We start from the raw sequence: 14,062 nt of genomic DNA on the forward strand, positions 1-14,062 counted from the left end.
GTTAAAATAATTATTAAAACCTCAATTGAAGTCGCAAAGTGCATCAAAGCAAACGATTACATTTTTATTTGTATTTAGTTTTGGTTAAATGAACCCACAAAATGCAAATAATCATGAAAAAAAAACTTTCAAACTCTGCTTTGAATTTTTTTTTTTATCATGAAATCCAAACACCATTTTTTTTTCATCCATTTTTAATCAAATGAAATTAAATCAAGCCGGAGCAGCAAATCTCGGCTGTGACTGGAAATGATTATTACAATGTTTTCTTCTGTTGACATCAAAGAGAAATATGAGGATGGAGCATCACGCACGGAGTAAAAACAATCATAAATACATGTACAAGTATTGCACTTTCTCGTAGCCTGGGGAGGAGGTGAGGGGGGAATTCTTTTTCTTCCTGAAAATAACAGAAAAGTGAGAGCAAAAAACCAACAACACCCAAACACCATCAGTGATTCTTGCAAAAACGTGTCGATGATAACGCCCACGCACGTCAGCTGCAGGCGAAAGGCGATTTGAAATAAGAGACGGCATCCGTTGACAATCCGATGAGCGAGAAACAGCCGCTGGCGGCTCATGCTCGCGGCGGTCGCGCGGAGCCCAAAAAGAAGCCGTCTCAAGCGACCCAAAGAGCGGCGGAAGCGGGGCTCCGGGCGGCCCGCGGCGGCACGACCGTCATGAGGGTGCGGCCGTCGAGCGGCGCGAAGAGCGGGTACACCTTGCCTTTGAAGTCCGCGGTGAAGGTGTAGATGTGCGTCCTGCTCCGGGCGTTGTAGAAAGACACCTGGCCCTCCTCGCAGTCCAGGTAGACGCCCAGCCGCCGCGGCAACAGGCCGGCGGGCAGCGCCGTCTCGGGCTTGGTGCAGGCGTAGAACTGGCGCGTGCCGCGCCACAGGCACCAGTAGCCCGTCTCGGGGCACATGGGGAAGCGGCCGCTGCGTTTGGAGCGCGCGGCGGCCAGCCCCACGCGCCAGTAGCCGTCGTTGGCGATGTCCACCTCCCAGTAGTGGCGCCCGCGGCCGTAGCCCTCCCAGGCCAGCACGCAGGGCCAGCCGTCGAAGCGCTGCGAGCTGTACGGCAGGTCGGCCTGCGACCGGCCCTCCTGGACTTGCCGCCGGTCCTCGGACAGGGTCAGCCATGGGTGGTTGGTCATCGGGTCCAGGATCACATCGGCTGCCACGAATGGACGACAAACCCTCGGTCAAGACGTACGCCACGTACTCATCGTCGCGCCCCCTTGCCCCCTTCGGACTCGGATGACGTCGGTCGTCCAAGTTTACTTTCAGTGACGATGCCAGTTGTTTGGCGTTTTGTGGTCCGCTGACTTCTTATTTCCTTTTTTAAAAGTCCGTGACCCCAAAAACTTTTGTTTCTATTTTTTACAAAAATGCTTGGTGTTGATTAGTTTTAAAAATGGGGTTTTAACTCATTCACTCCCAAAGACGTTTTTAAACGTCTTTTCAAACTTGGTCTAGAATTGGCTGGTACTGAATGAGTTAACTATGAAGTATTTGTTGAGTGCGAGATAAAAATAAATCCATAAATATGACTTTCATAGACGGCCAAAGCTCATGTCTGAAAATCACAAACAAAGACAAAAAAACCCCGGACATTTTCACCATAATAACGCAAGATGTTTTGTTTTCATGTATTTCAGATGTAGTTTCAGTTCCGTTTGGTTGATTTAAAAGCGTTTTGGTTTGAGTTTCTTCACGGGCCGTTTTTTTTTTCCTCCCATTTTAGTTGTCGTCGTCTCATTGGTTTTCGTGAACGAGAATAACCCAGGCGAAGTCTCCCCAACGTTTCCCACCGCGGCCGCGTTAAGCGCTCGGCGAGCGGCTGACGGGCGAGCGCGTCTTGTCGGCCTCACCTTCTGCGCTGCAGATCCAACTCCAAACTGCAAACGAGACAGGTCGCACGTTGATACAAACGCTCAGAGCGTCAAATCAATCAGGGCCGCGCGGTTGTGAAATGAAAAGCTACCCGAGTTGGGGATGTATCTGGACGTCCCTGCTTTCCACGTGCGCTGCTTTACCGGCAACCATAACTGCGGGATCGTCCCCTTAAAAAAAAAAACAACAAACAAAGCAAGTTAGGTACCCTTCTTCCCAGCAAAACTGTAAATCTTTGACCCGAGCCAATAAAAAGAATAAATAAAAACTTTACAAGTCCAATATTGGCAAAGTGCAATGGCCCATTTGGGGCATTGCATGAAATGCGCGCCTGAAACGAGATGAGCAAATTAAATCCAGTTGTCCTTGACCTACTTTGATGGTGGCCAAAGTGGACAACATAAAAGTGAAGGACGGTATTGTTTGATTCAGGCTTGTTCGATACCGTTTGTTTTTTTTCCGACCAATACCAAGATCAGTATTCAGCCTTTGAATACCGACACCTCGAGTTCTTTTGCAATGTCCCCTTGAACACGGTGCCCAAAAAAAGGGCAACAAAGACCTTTCTTTGTGATGCAAATGATGATTGGCCACTGTGTCAATCTGTTGCAGGATAGCACCAGCTACCGCCAAGGAGCCATCTCAAATATGCTTTTTTTTTTTGCCTCAAGTATCGTTGGCTGGTATCGGCACCCTCCACCAAGAACCGATACCTCCAAATAGGCTAGTGATACCGATTATCGGTATGGTCTACGTTTTTTCAACCATTGATACATTTTGTATCTCATCGACTGATACCCTGGTTGGTTTAAAAAAAAAATCCTTTGACAAAAGTTTGCCCAAGGGTATTTCCAAGATTCATCGTGAGAGATGGGCAATAAAGGGCAACTGTGTCGTAGGTTATCGGCACTTATATAAACAGAGGGACCCGACTCATTTATTGCGCTCACGCACGCACACGTCGCTGTGGCATTACATAAATGGCGCCTTATCAGCTCGCTTTATGACGCCGAACTCGGTCTTGCCTTTTATTGCTTTGTGACCTCTTAACAAAACGGGCTTGTTTATTTCTGTGTCCACGTTCTCGATCTTTCCCAAATTTCCACACGGCTCGATTGTGCGCTCACCACGCTGTCCTCCATGAGGAGCGACCAGGTGATGAACTCCAGCAGGGGCAGCAGGCTGACCAGTCGCTTCTTCTTGAGGCCAAGCAGGCGCAGCACTTTGCCTAGCTCGTCGCTCTGCACCCCGCAGCTCTTGAAAAAATAAAATAAAAATTATGGAAACTCCGCTCGCTTGATGCTAACACAAATAGCGCCAGTCATCACCTCACTTGAACATAGTTCCTTGGCATTGAGATGCCCCGATCCTTTCTGTCATTCAAATGTCCGCTAGCTTGATGCTAACACAAAAGGCCAAACACCATAGACCGGCTCAGTGAAATTAGCATGGGTGCAACATATTGATGAAGGACACGACAACGTGACGTGAAGCTTCTCAGCTCACATCAACTTGGTTCCCCAGCATCAAGATTCCAGCCATCCATTATGTGAGCCGTGTTGTCCTCAGGAGGGTCGCGGCTGCGCCGGAGCCTATCGCGGCTGATTTCGGGCAGCCGGTCGCAAGGTAAACAAATAACCATTCGTGCTCACCGTTTCAAGTGATCCATTGACCTCCCATGCATGTTTTTGGAATGAGGGAGCAAAGTGGGAGTACCCGGAGAAAACCCACACAGGCACGGTGGGAACATACAAACTTCACACAGGAATCGAACACAGAATCGACCTTTGCACTGCGAGGCGGCCATGCTAACCAGTCGACGGCGTGCCGCCTGGCATTCGGATGCCACGATAACTTTGTCAAAGCCGAAAGTCCGTTAGCTTCATGCTAACATAATGCCAAACACCATAGACTGGCTCGGTGAAATTAGCATAGACGCCCCATCATGATCAACTGCACGACAAGACGACGTGAAGCTTGTCAACTGACTTGAGCGTGTATGGGGGAGGGGGGTGATTTTTTTTAAGTGGTTTCTCACCTCGGAGACCTTCTGTACCTCCTTGGCCCACTCCATGACCCTCAGTTGTGCGTCCTCGTTGGCGTCTAAGTCCTTGTTGGGTTCTTCAGTCTCAGGTGAGCAGGGCTTGCCCTCCGCGACTTGAGTCAACGCGTGAGGCTTCTCTTGCGAGACGTCGGCCGTCAGGTCGGTGGCACGAGGACGGACTTTGTCCACGTGGCGAAGTTCGTTGGCCCATTCCAAGATGAGTTTACGGCTCTCCTCCAGACTGCGCTCGGTCCGCGAGTCGGACTTCGCGGCGTTGCTGGTCGCAGCCCCCGCAGCGGAAATGGGACGCTGCACAAGCACAACAGTGACGACGCCATTTGGTCAATCGGCTTGGAATGCATTCGCAGGGATCGACGGCCACTTTTTTCCTTTCCGTAGCCCTAAATGCCATTCGTTCAGTTGAAATTTATACTTTCCGGACGATGAAAAAGACCTATTTTGTCAGGATAAAAAGTCGGAATTTGACGGGAATTTACAGTATTTGCTTTTTTCAATAAGTCATCTTCGTGACAGTAAAGTCGTAATAAAAAGTCAGAACTTTACAAGAATTCAATCTTTTTTTCCCCCAAGAAAAAAAAGTTATCTTTGCACTCATCAAGACATATTTTGATTGAATTAATTATTTTTTTCCTGTTGTCTTTACAGAATTTTTTTTTTTTTAATCAGGTTAAGCATTTGCCATTTTACGGGAATCCCATTTTAATTTAAGAAAAAATATACAGTACTTCGTTTTTCTGGATAATAACTCATAATCTAAGAAGACTAAGTATTTGTATTTAACAACAAAGGAATATTTTGTTTGCTTTAAATGTCATCATGTTAAAACAACAACGATGTCATTTTTTTCCAAGGAACAAAAAAAAAAACACTTTAAATCTAAACAAAAGCAAATACTTATTTTGCCAGACTAAAAACATTGTCATCTCATGAAGAGAGCTGTGTATCCAGGTGGGAAAAAAAAGTTGTCATTATATTATTTTTCCTTTTGCTATTTAAAAAAATGTAATCTTACAAAAATAAAGTAACTTTTCAAGAACAAATTACTTCCACGCAAGAAGTCGTAATCTAATGTTTTTTTTTTGTCAATGTTGACATGCGCAACGGCATCATTTGTAGGTGGTAAAAATTTGTAATCTTCCACAGAATGAGTTCCGATTTTTTTTTTCCTGCCTCACGTGGAACATTCCTTTCATTTGACTGAATTCTCCAACATTTCAGGTCACTCCAGCATTCATTTCACGGGCTATTTGTACAGATTGGCGTGCCTGGCGCGTCGGCGGCCACAACGAGGAAGGGCCGATGGGTCCTGGCCAACTATTTGGTGTACCTTGCAAACCTGGTCCACTTGCTCCTTCCAGTGTTGGAGGAACTGTACGCACTCCTGCAGGCTGCGCAGATCCTTCAGGCTGCTCTGGCGGGGCTGCTGCTGCGTCTGCGGCAAACATCCACGTGCAACTTTGAACGCTTGAGACGCGCTCAAATCCGCGTTTCAAACACACTGTGGACGCGGATGAGCAAAAAGAAAAAAAAACAAAACAAAACATCAAAAGTGTTTGCTGACGTGAGAGTGTCCGGTGAGTTTGCCGCTGGCGACGGGCCTGCTGGGGGCCGAGTTGTGGGCCTGGATGTCCTCCTCGGGCAAGCACCAGCGCAGGGCTCCGACGGAGCTGCTCTGCTTGGTGCTGTGCTCTTGCGCCTTCAGCAGCGAGACTTTCTCTGAAGAGGTCGAGTCGGTCAGCGCCGCGTGGCGTCCAGCACATCGGCTCCCGAGGCCGGCGGCTCTCGAAACTTACTTCTGTCCGATTTCAAAATGCTCTTCATCTCCATCGGCGTCTCGTGGCTCCTCGGGACAGCGAGCGACTAGCTAGCTAGCTAGCTAGCTAGTCGGTACATGGGTTAGTTGATATCTTTGTACGTTGCTCGGACAGAAAAGGGGATCACTGCGGCGACGTCGGTTGACGCCGCGGTTTCCTAATGAGTTACTTGATTGGTTCGATATCAAGCTAATATGCGGCTCGCCATTTAGCTTGTTCGATATCGACTTGATGTCAAGCTTAACATAGTCAAATATCTCGCTCGCACTGTCGTTCGAATAAATAGTCGCAATTTTACACATGGAGGTAGTTAGATATCGAGCTAGTTCGATATCTAGTTCCTTAGATATTAAGCTACTTGTAAACTAGTTGGCCTGAGCGATTTAGGGGAATATTCTAATAGCTATTTTCTTTCCTCCCTCAAGATTGCGATTTAACCTGCAATCCTTTTTTTCAAGGTTCCTCTTCCCATGTGTTTTCTGGGGGCGTTTGTTTAACAAACACAGGTTTGTCTGTATTATGACAACCATGAGCACATTTCTTTCACATAAATGCGGTCTTGTCGGTTAGGCTTCTGATGAAATAAAGGCAAATGAACCATGAATCTACCTGAAGTAGAGTTGTTACCTTACTAAATACTTTGATTTGCAATTTTTTTTTTAAAAAGCATTCACTTTGACAACTCCATAAAATTGCACCAAACAAGTGTAGCGTACACGTCTAAATTTACACAATAAAAAGTCAGATGACAACAGTAAATGGACTTCTCGCCAGGTCAACCACAGGACATCAGAATTATTTCCGATTCTTTTTGGTTTTGCCCAAAAAAATAAAACAATCTTTCAATTTACTATGTTTCTCTGTAAATTGTAATTGTAAAATCAGTTGAGTCCTGAGGATTTAAAAAAAAAAAAAAAAAAAGAACATGAATAACCGTGGCAATTAGGAGGAGTACCTGTAGTCGGAGGAAGTGGAGGTAAAGCTCAGCAGCTGCAGACGACAACTGGTTGACCTCTGCTGCCTGTCTTGTCGTTTTGATGGAGTGCCTCCTGATCTTTGGACTCTTGATTTATTAACACTTGCCTGGCTACGTTGAAGCCGCATGCCAGCTTCACACACACACGCATGCATGGCCAGGAACGATCTTTTACAGCTGAGACGATAAAGCCTTGCCTATCACCGAGTGTGACGCACAAAGTGAGTTTACAGTGGCTGGACTTGGCCAACGTGACTGAGCCTTACAGAATCAGAAGTCCGTTTATGTGTGTGTGTGTTTTAACAACCATCGCGGCAATGTTATTATTTTTTTTTTTTTTACTGTAGCGTTTGTCCTCCTTTGGATTGCACGTGAGCCGCAGCCTCCCCACAGCTGACAAACTGTATGTGTCAAAAATCAGAAATAAAACCCCACTTTCTTTTTGCATTTTTATTTGACCAACGGAAGAATCACGTTCCATTTGTGAAAGTGACATCCCAAGGCTACACATGGCTTGTACCTTTTGTACATTTCAGTCAACGCGTAAAAAAACAACAAAAAACTGGTGTTGGTTTTTCTCTTGAGCGCTGCTATTTCCAATTTGGGTTAGTTCCAGTTCTTGAAAAACTGCTTGAACATGACGGTCTCCTTCCCCTGTGGCAGGATCTCCACCTGAAGCGAAACAACGGAGAGCCCAGTCCATTTTTTTCCATTCCTCCCACCCCCCTTTCTCTCTCTCTCTCGCTTTTTCAACATCAACACAGTGTACTTTTGCCACCTCTGTGTCAATAGAAGACAGTAGGAGCTGGAGGGAAACGACGGCAGTGTGCCGCACCTGAGTTTTCATCCTGGAGTAGTTCATCTGCTCCATCAACTTGTCGGCCATCTGCAGGGCCACCCGCTTCTCCTCCGCGTTGGCCCCAACTCCTGCCACATATTATTGGGATTAGGGTGGATATATTTTCTTTTTTATATTGAATAGAATGACCTGACATTGACGCAAAAGCTTGAAAAAAAAATCAAACTGCAACGGACAGTTAGGACTGCGGAAAAAAAAAAATCATTGACACCGCCCTACCCGCTCTCAAGGACTTGCACACCGCAAGAACCAAGACAAGGACACGGAAAATCCTAGCGGACCCTCCACACCCTGGCCACCACCTCTTCCAGCTACTCCCTTCAGGTAAGCGCTATTGAACCGTGCGGACATTCCAACAGCTTCTTCCCTCTCGCCTTGAACTCCCTCAACAATCTATAGTGGCTCTTTGCAAATTTTGCACCTCCCCTGTGCTCCCAATCAAGCGTGGCCGCGGAAGCCCGGCCCCACCGACCTTTCCACACGAAAATCTTGCCGTTGGCGCCGTTGTCCAGGACGAAACAGTCGTCACGAAGCAGCAGCTCCTTGGCAAACGGGCTCTTGGCCGAGACGTTGGTCAGCGACATGGCGCCGGTGGCGTCGGAGACCTGTCGGAGAAGGCGCGGCGCTGATGACGCCGTTTGAAAACTCGGGCACTCGCACGCCGCCGCTGACCTTGTAGAGGGAGGCTGCGTTGGAGGCGTCCGCCTCGCTGTCCTCCTGCGGCGTGCTTTCGGGCAGCTCGGGCTTCGGTCCCAAAGCCTGTTCGGAAAGCATCGCGCTTTTGCCCCAGACAGCTCGTCGGCTTTGCCGTCAAATTCTGTCGCGGAGGAGCTCGGCGACTTTACCTCGAGCATTTCGGCGGGCTCCTCCCCCTCGCCGGCGTCCACGATGCGAGCTTTGCCGTGTCTGTCGGCGTCGCGAATCAGCGAGGCGATCTCCCGCACCTTCTGTTTCTCAAAGACGTTGGCCTGCGACCCGCTCCAGGACACGATGACCTGCGGGGGGGGCGACGGGTGCTTCGCTTGAGTCTCCGTTTTTCCGTTCCTCTCTGCGTCACAACCGCACAGCTATCTGTGCTTTGTAGTCCTCGCGTTGCCAACATTGGCTTGTTATTCATTGATTTACATCTTTCTGCACGCCCACTGTCCATCGTCTCCCAGAGACGCCGAGCGTCCGATGGGCGGGACAAAAGCAGCGTTTCTCCAATGACTCGTCTCGTTTCAATGCATTGGGACAACCTACTCGGAACTCTCTCGACGCCGAGCGTCAGCTAGGTCGACCCTCAGAGAAGCTGCGGGAATGAACGAGAAGAGAGTCGCGTCGTAACCGGTAATAAGAAGCTGATTCGGGCGCGTTGTAGCGCATATTTAGTCAATGACATGTCCCGATTGTACGTACGCACATATCTGTCTTCCGAGACAATTTTCTCCTATGGGAGAACCTGATAAAAAGTCAAATCAAAAATCGATTTGATCGCTTACTTTTTGACATTTTGGGGGAAGCCGAGCTTCCCTTGCAGTCTTAGAGCAATCGCCTCTGACTCGGAGTCCATACAAATGAAGGAGTTGAATGACTCCTGGTCTTTTTCTTCGTCTTCTTACTATTTCTTTCTTGACTTGACAAATTCTGTTTCTGTTCGACCTAAGTACACGTTTCTTGATTTTTTTTTGTTGTTTTTTTTGCCACTTCCGGTGCTCACCTGTCCAAGGTCCAAGAGGAAGCAGTCGCCCTTGTTGAAGCTCTTCCAGGACAGCTCCACCTCCTTCGCACGGATGTTGCGTTTGCCTTTAATCTGGTACAAGCGCCGCACCGCCGCCGAGCCCCGAGGCTTCCTGAAGCCCGACTCCACCCCTCCATCCTGTGAAGACAAGCTCCTCTGAAGCGTGACCTCGTTTGGAAGACTGGATTCTCGTTGTCCTCGGACATGCGGCTACGCAAACACTACGTCTTCCTCACGTCTCGGCCGGATGACTTTGGGGTTTCGGGGGGGTTTTTTTCAATGAGATCGCTAGTTTGTTCCTTGAGCCGTTAGCATAGCAGCGAACGCTACGAGGAATCTCTCGCACCGATTTGCGACCCTGCGACTCGAATGAAATCCGCTTTCAAATGCAAATAAGCTTTTTCCGAATTGGCTCGTCAAGGCCGTGTTCAGTCTTGGAAATGTATTTCCGGCGGGTGGCTGAGAATCCGTCACGGGGTTGTGCCAAACGCCAAAGCATGCGGCACGTCGACTAAAAGAGCTCCGCCAACGTGAGGGTGGAGACAAACGAAGCGATCGGCTTTCCCGGAAGCGTGGAAACTCGTCAAAGGAGTGTGCGCCCTCGGGCCAGACCTTGTAGCTGACACCTCTGGGGAAGAGATTCATGAACTGCGGGGACTCGTAGCCCTGCGCCTGCCTGTGCTGGATGGGGTCTCCGCCCAGGAAGTTGTCAAGTTGGATGGCCAGCATGGCGCACGCCACCTGCTCGTCGTGCGACGACTTCTCGCCTGAAATTGGATCGCAACGGAAAAAGCGCGGCGGGGTAAGAGGCGCCCTCGGCGTCGGCGTCCGGCGAGTGTCGAGGCCCACCGATCCACATGTGCAGGTCGCTCCCCTCTTCTCCGCGGTTGTCCAGCACCAAGTAGGAGTCGCCATTGTAGAACACCCCCGCCCGGGAGGCGGGCACTTGCACGGCCTTCATCTTCTCCACCCTCCACACGTGCAGGCCCGCCACTTGCGCCTCCGGACCGAACTGCCCCGCCGCGTCCTGGAAGGGGAGCATGCTGCCCCAAGAGACACGGCGCTGGATGACGCTGTCCCGCGCCAAACCAAAGGCATTCATCCATCGCTCGTCCTTATTGGGGCGGGACTTTGGGCCGGGCTCCGGATACGCCCCGTCGGCCGGTCGCGCAAACACGGAGGATTCGGTCTTCGCTGACCCCCGCGTGCATGGTTTTTGCAGTGTGGAAGGAAGGCGAGATTGGAACGTTCAAACTGCCCTTTTGCCGCGAGCGCAAGACTGTCATGATTGTGTTTGTGACCAACAGGTGGCGCTGTGGGGCTTTTCCCTGCAGCCGCGCACCTGTTGGTCGTTAGGTCATTAGTGCCTTAAAAGGACTCCCGGCAAGACCGCTCGGTGTCTGCTCATTGTTTGTTTGTTGCTGTCGTGTTTCGGATATTAATCGTTTTTTGCTACAGCCGTGGTTTTCGTTTGTTACTTTGGATTCTTTTTGTTTTCATTACTTTGTTCTGGATTTCGTTTTTTTGTTAATACAGTCGTCAAGTACATTCTGGTCCTCCCTCTCGCCTGCTTTTTTGGGAGGGGGGGGTTCTCCACCACTTCTAACGTGACAAAGACAACCCAATCGAAAAAGGGAACATCCCAAGATGTGAAGGATACTTCCTTCGATGGGCGCGGGGAGAAGTGAAAGCGCGCAATCTTGACCACGTGGTCCCATTCGGACCGCGGCTTCGCTTCTCCACCCGACTTCCTCTTTGGATGACGTCCGATGGGGATGATTTGAATCTTAACCTTTGTCTACAAAGCGTTTGGTTCGATTTTTCTTTTTTTTTTTTGATGACATACTCACAGGATGTACAACACAGTAGCTCTTGTGATATTTTGGTCGGGCGATTGATTGCGCTGCGGGGCGTTGAAAGGTGTGCCTGGCCCAATGAACGTTGGGCAACAGCAGAGTCAACAATGAGTCATAACCTCTGCTTATGTGGGATCATGAAAACGCTCTAGCCAGGAGATGCAAGTCCTTATCGTCTTGCCGCGCAGAGGCTCCAATAAATATTGAGACGGACTTCTATGACATCACAGCCATCATAGAAGTCAGCAGCTTGCGTTTCGCTCCAACGGAGGCGCCAGGCTGCGGCCGTCGGAGATAAACAAGGAGCCTCGTTCGAGTAAGTGCGCGGGCCAAAGGGCACGGATCTACCTCGACAATATCAATACTGGAACAGTAAATGACCTCACCCCCCCCCCCCCTCCACCCCCCAGAAGATTCAAGTCATCATCCCTTGGCGAAGAGCGAGATGCACTCAACTGGATGATGTGGCCCGCTGCCGTGCTGTCCGACTCGGGCTCCATCCTCAACGGGTCGTGGGGAGTCGGCTGGAGGGGTTCCGGCGAGGAGTTTGCGCTCACCCGTTCTGACTCGGTTGCAACATACGGTGGGTAGGAGGTAACCGAAGCCGCTGCGGTGAAAGCCTACCTGGGGCGGAAGCGGGGGCGGGGGTGAAGTTGTGGTAGGGTCGGGTTCCTAGATTCAGGCGCTTTGGGGACAGCGGCTTCGTGTCTTCGCCGAGCCTCACCATTTAGCGTACGAGTGTTGCCCAACCTTCTGTGCACCCAGGAAAATATTCGCAGCGTTTCACTTTTGCCGCTTCGTGGTGCGAATGTAAGAGTGAACGGTGTCAGTAGGCAAAGGAATTTGGCCAACGTTGATTCCTGATGGATTCTGATGGGGTGAGGGAATGAAACTGTAAAGCCCCTTCCATCGCGTCTTCCAGCTTCGCAGTCCTGCTACTTTGCAGATTTATGTTTTTTTTGTATAGGTAATAATTCTATTTTGCTCCCACGCTCTTTGATTCCTTCATTTTCAACACGGCTTATCCCGTACAGAGTCGCGGCTCACATTCCACAACTAGATGCCGGCGTACTTATTTAGTTTGAGACGGTGGAAATTTGAAAGGAGAAGAAGAATGAACCGGGTACAGGCACAGTGTCGTCGTCGTTGTTGAAAATGATTGACTAGCATCTGATGACATCCTGCTTTTTAGCCCTACCGCTGTCATGATTATTGATGTATGTCGTGAAACGCTACGTTTGGATCAGTACTCCGTCCCACACTTTGTACCTACGATATACGTTATCCATTGCTCTTGCGCGAACACGGTACATCGCTGATGTCGATTGACACATTATTTGTTGTCAAAAATGACGGCACCGTGGTCGATTGGTTAGCGTGTCCGCCTCACAGCACAACAGACGCGGGTTTGATTCTGGGCTCCGGCCTCCCCGTGTGGAGTTTGCATGTTCTCCCTGTGCCTGTGTGGCTTTTCTCCGGGTAATCCGGTTTCCCCCCACATTCCAAAAACATGCTTGGCAGGCTGATTGAACGCTCCAAATTGTCCCGAGATGTGAGCGTGAATGGTTGGTCGTGGATGTGTGCCCTGCGACGGGCTGCCAACCGGTTCTGGGTGTTGTCCCCCACCTGCTGCCCGAAGATAGCCTGCAGCGTGCCCGTGACCCTCGTGAGGAGAAGTGAATTCCAAAATGAATGGATGGATAAAATAAAAACAACCAGTTGAAAAATAAAGAATTGTCACCCTCCCCCGCCCTCACTTTCAGCAAATTTGAAGCGGCAGCCGAGGGGGGAAAAAAAGCCGATTTCGACCATAAGTGCTGGGAAAGAACCAAGAAAAAAGTGAAGCAGCTTTCCACGGAAAATCTTTTCATCGTCCTGTCGCAACACTTCAGAGGCCGGAAGAACCGCCGCGATAAGCAAAAGAGGAAACGAAGGCCGAGAAAAGAAAGTATCCAACAACGAGTGGTTTGACGAGTAAGTTTGAAGGCTTACCTTGGATAGAAAAGAGCGCTGCGGCACCAAACAGGCAAGGAGTGGAGGAAAGAGTGTTTGTGTGGGCGAGACAAAGAATTTGTGTGTGTTTGGGACACAATGACGCACACGCAGACCGCATATTTCCTGCAGGCCCGGCCCAGCTCCGCTGCCTCCAACACAAATCACCACCGATGTGATTGAATGGAGTCATTGAACTCGTTTGTTTGGCAGGATCGCGGCGATCCAATCGCGTTCCCATTTCAGGGGACTGAGCGACGACATCAGTTTCCACGACGGTATCAGACCCAATTGACAAGGTGCCATTTGACACGTCAAACCTCGGTAAAGAGATGCATGACTGTGACTATGACAGTGACAGAGCTGCAGTAACGCTTGAATTAGCCTTGGAATGGCTCATTCCTGAACGTGTTCAGACAGCACGATGGCGCTTACATCATCAACACGCTTCAATTTAAACAACGTAAGCAACACAATGTATCTCTGAGTGTTCCCTTTTTTGTGAGCACTGCTCTCTCTCTCTCTCTCTCTCTCTCTCTCTCTATATATATATATATATATATATACACATCCATTTTCTGGTCCACTTCTCCTCACAAGGGTCGCGGTGGAGCCTATCCCAGCTGTCCTGCATGTTTTCAAAATCTCCCTGAATCAACACACCTGATTCAAATGAACAAGTTCAATGTCAGGCTTCCGCAGAAAAAAACAAAAAAAAGGAACGAAATCCCTCGCGGAACCATTTCTTCGTACGCAGGGCAACAGCGCCCTCTTGTGTGAGATGCAGGTGGAACACGCGGTCGTTTTCTTGGGAGCGAAGCAGCTCACGATGACATTTCGATTCCAAAAAAATGATTTTCAAATATTTGGGGTGAACCGTTTTTC

The 14,062-nt window shown here is 49.4% G+C and overlaps 2 protein-coding genes across 5 annotated transcripts; both read right to left on the bottom strand.

The window, feature by feature from the left end:
* Positions 1–251: 251 nt before the first annotated feature.
* On the bottom strand, positions 252–5,787 carry LOC147209461 (uncharacterized). Its single transcript, XM_086106045.1, has 8 exons — positions 5,754–5,787; positions 5,522–5,676; positions 5,288–5,392; positions 3,934–4,248; positions 3,023–3,151; positions 1,987–2,065; positions 1,874–1,900; positions 252–1,176 (listed from the first exon to the last, which is right to left on the bottom strand). Exons 1-8 carry the CDS (start codon positions 5,785–5,787, stop codon positions 620–622), a joined length of 1,401 nt encoding a protein of 466 aa, XP_085962171.1. The 3' UTR covers positions 252–619.
* Positions 5,788–7,185: 1,398 nt separating this feature from the next.
* capgb (capping protein (actin filament), gelsolin-like b) lies at positions 7,186–13,340 on the bottom strand. Of its 4 annotated transcripts, none has more exons than XM_086105418.1 (10): positions 13,178–13,292; positions 11,642–11,809; positions 10,179–10,372; positions 9,942–10,096; positions 9,309–9,467; positions 8,455–8,604; positions 8,282–8,368; positions 8,082–8,214; positions 7,586–7,677; positions 7,186–7,422 (listed from the first exon to the last, which is right to left on the bottom strand). In XM_086105418.1, exons 2-10 carry the CDS (start codon positions 11,683–11,685, stop codon positions 7,357–7,359), a joined length of 1,080 nt encoding a protein of 359 aa, XP_085961544.1. In that variant the 5' UTR covers positions 11,686–11,809; positions 13,178–13,292; the 3' UTR covers positions 7,186–7,356. The 4 variants fall into 4 exon arrangements, with proteins under 4 accessions (XP_085961544.1, XP_085961545.1, XP_085961546.1 ...); XM_086105419.1 differs by having other exon boundaries at positions 11,642–11,805; positions 13,178–13,196; XM_086105420.1 differs by lacking the exon at positions 11,642–11,809 and having other exon boundaries at positions 13,178–13,340.
* Positions 13,341–14,062: the final 722 nt, after the last annotated feature.

This window comes from Hippocampus guttulatus, chromosome 2 (assembly GCF_054856545.1).
Source record: "Hippocampus guttulatus isolate MCC_2025c chromosome 2, RoL_Hgut_1.0, whole genome shotgun sequence".
Taxonomy (NCBI): Eukaryota; Metazoa; Chordata; class Actinopteri; order Syngnathiformes; family Syngnathidae; genus Hippocampus; species Hippocampus guttulatus.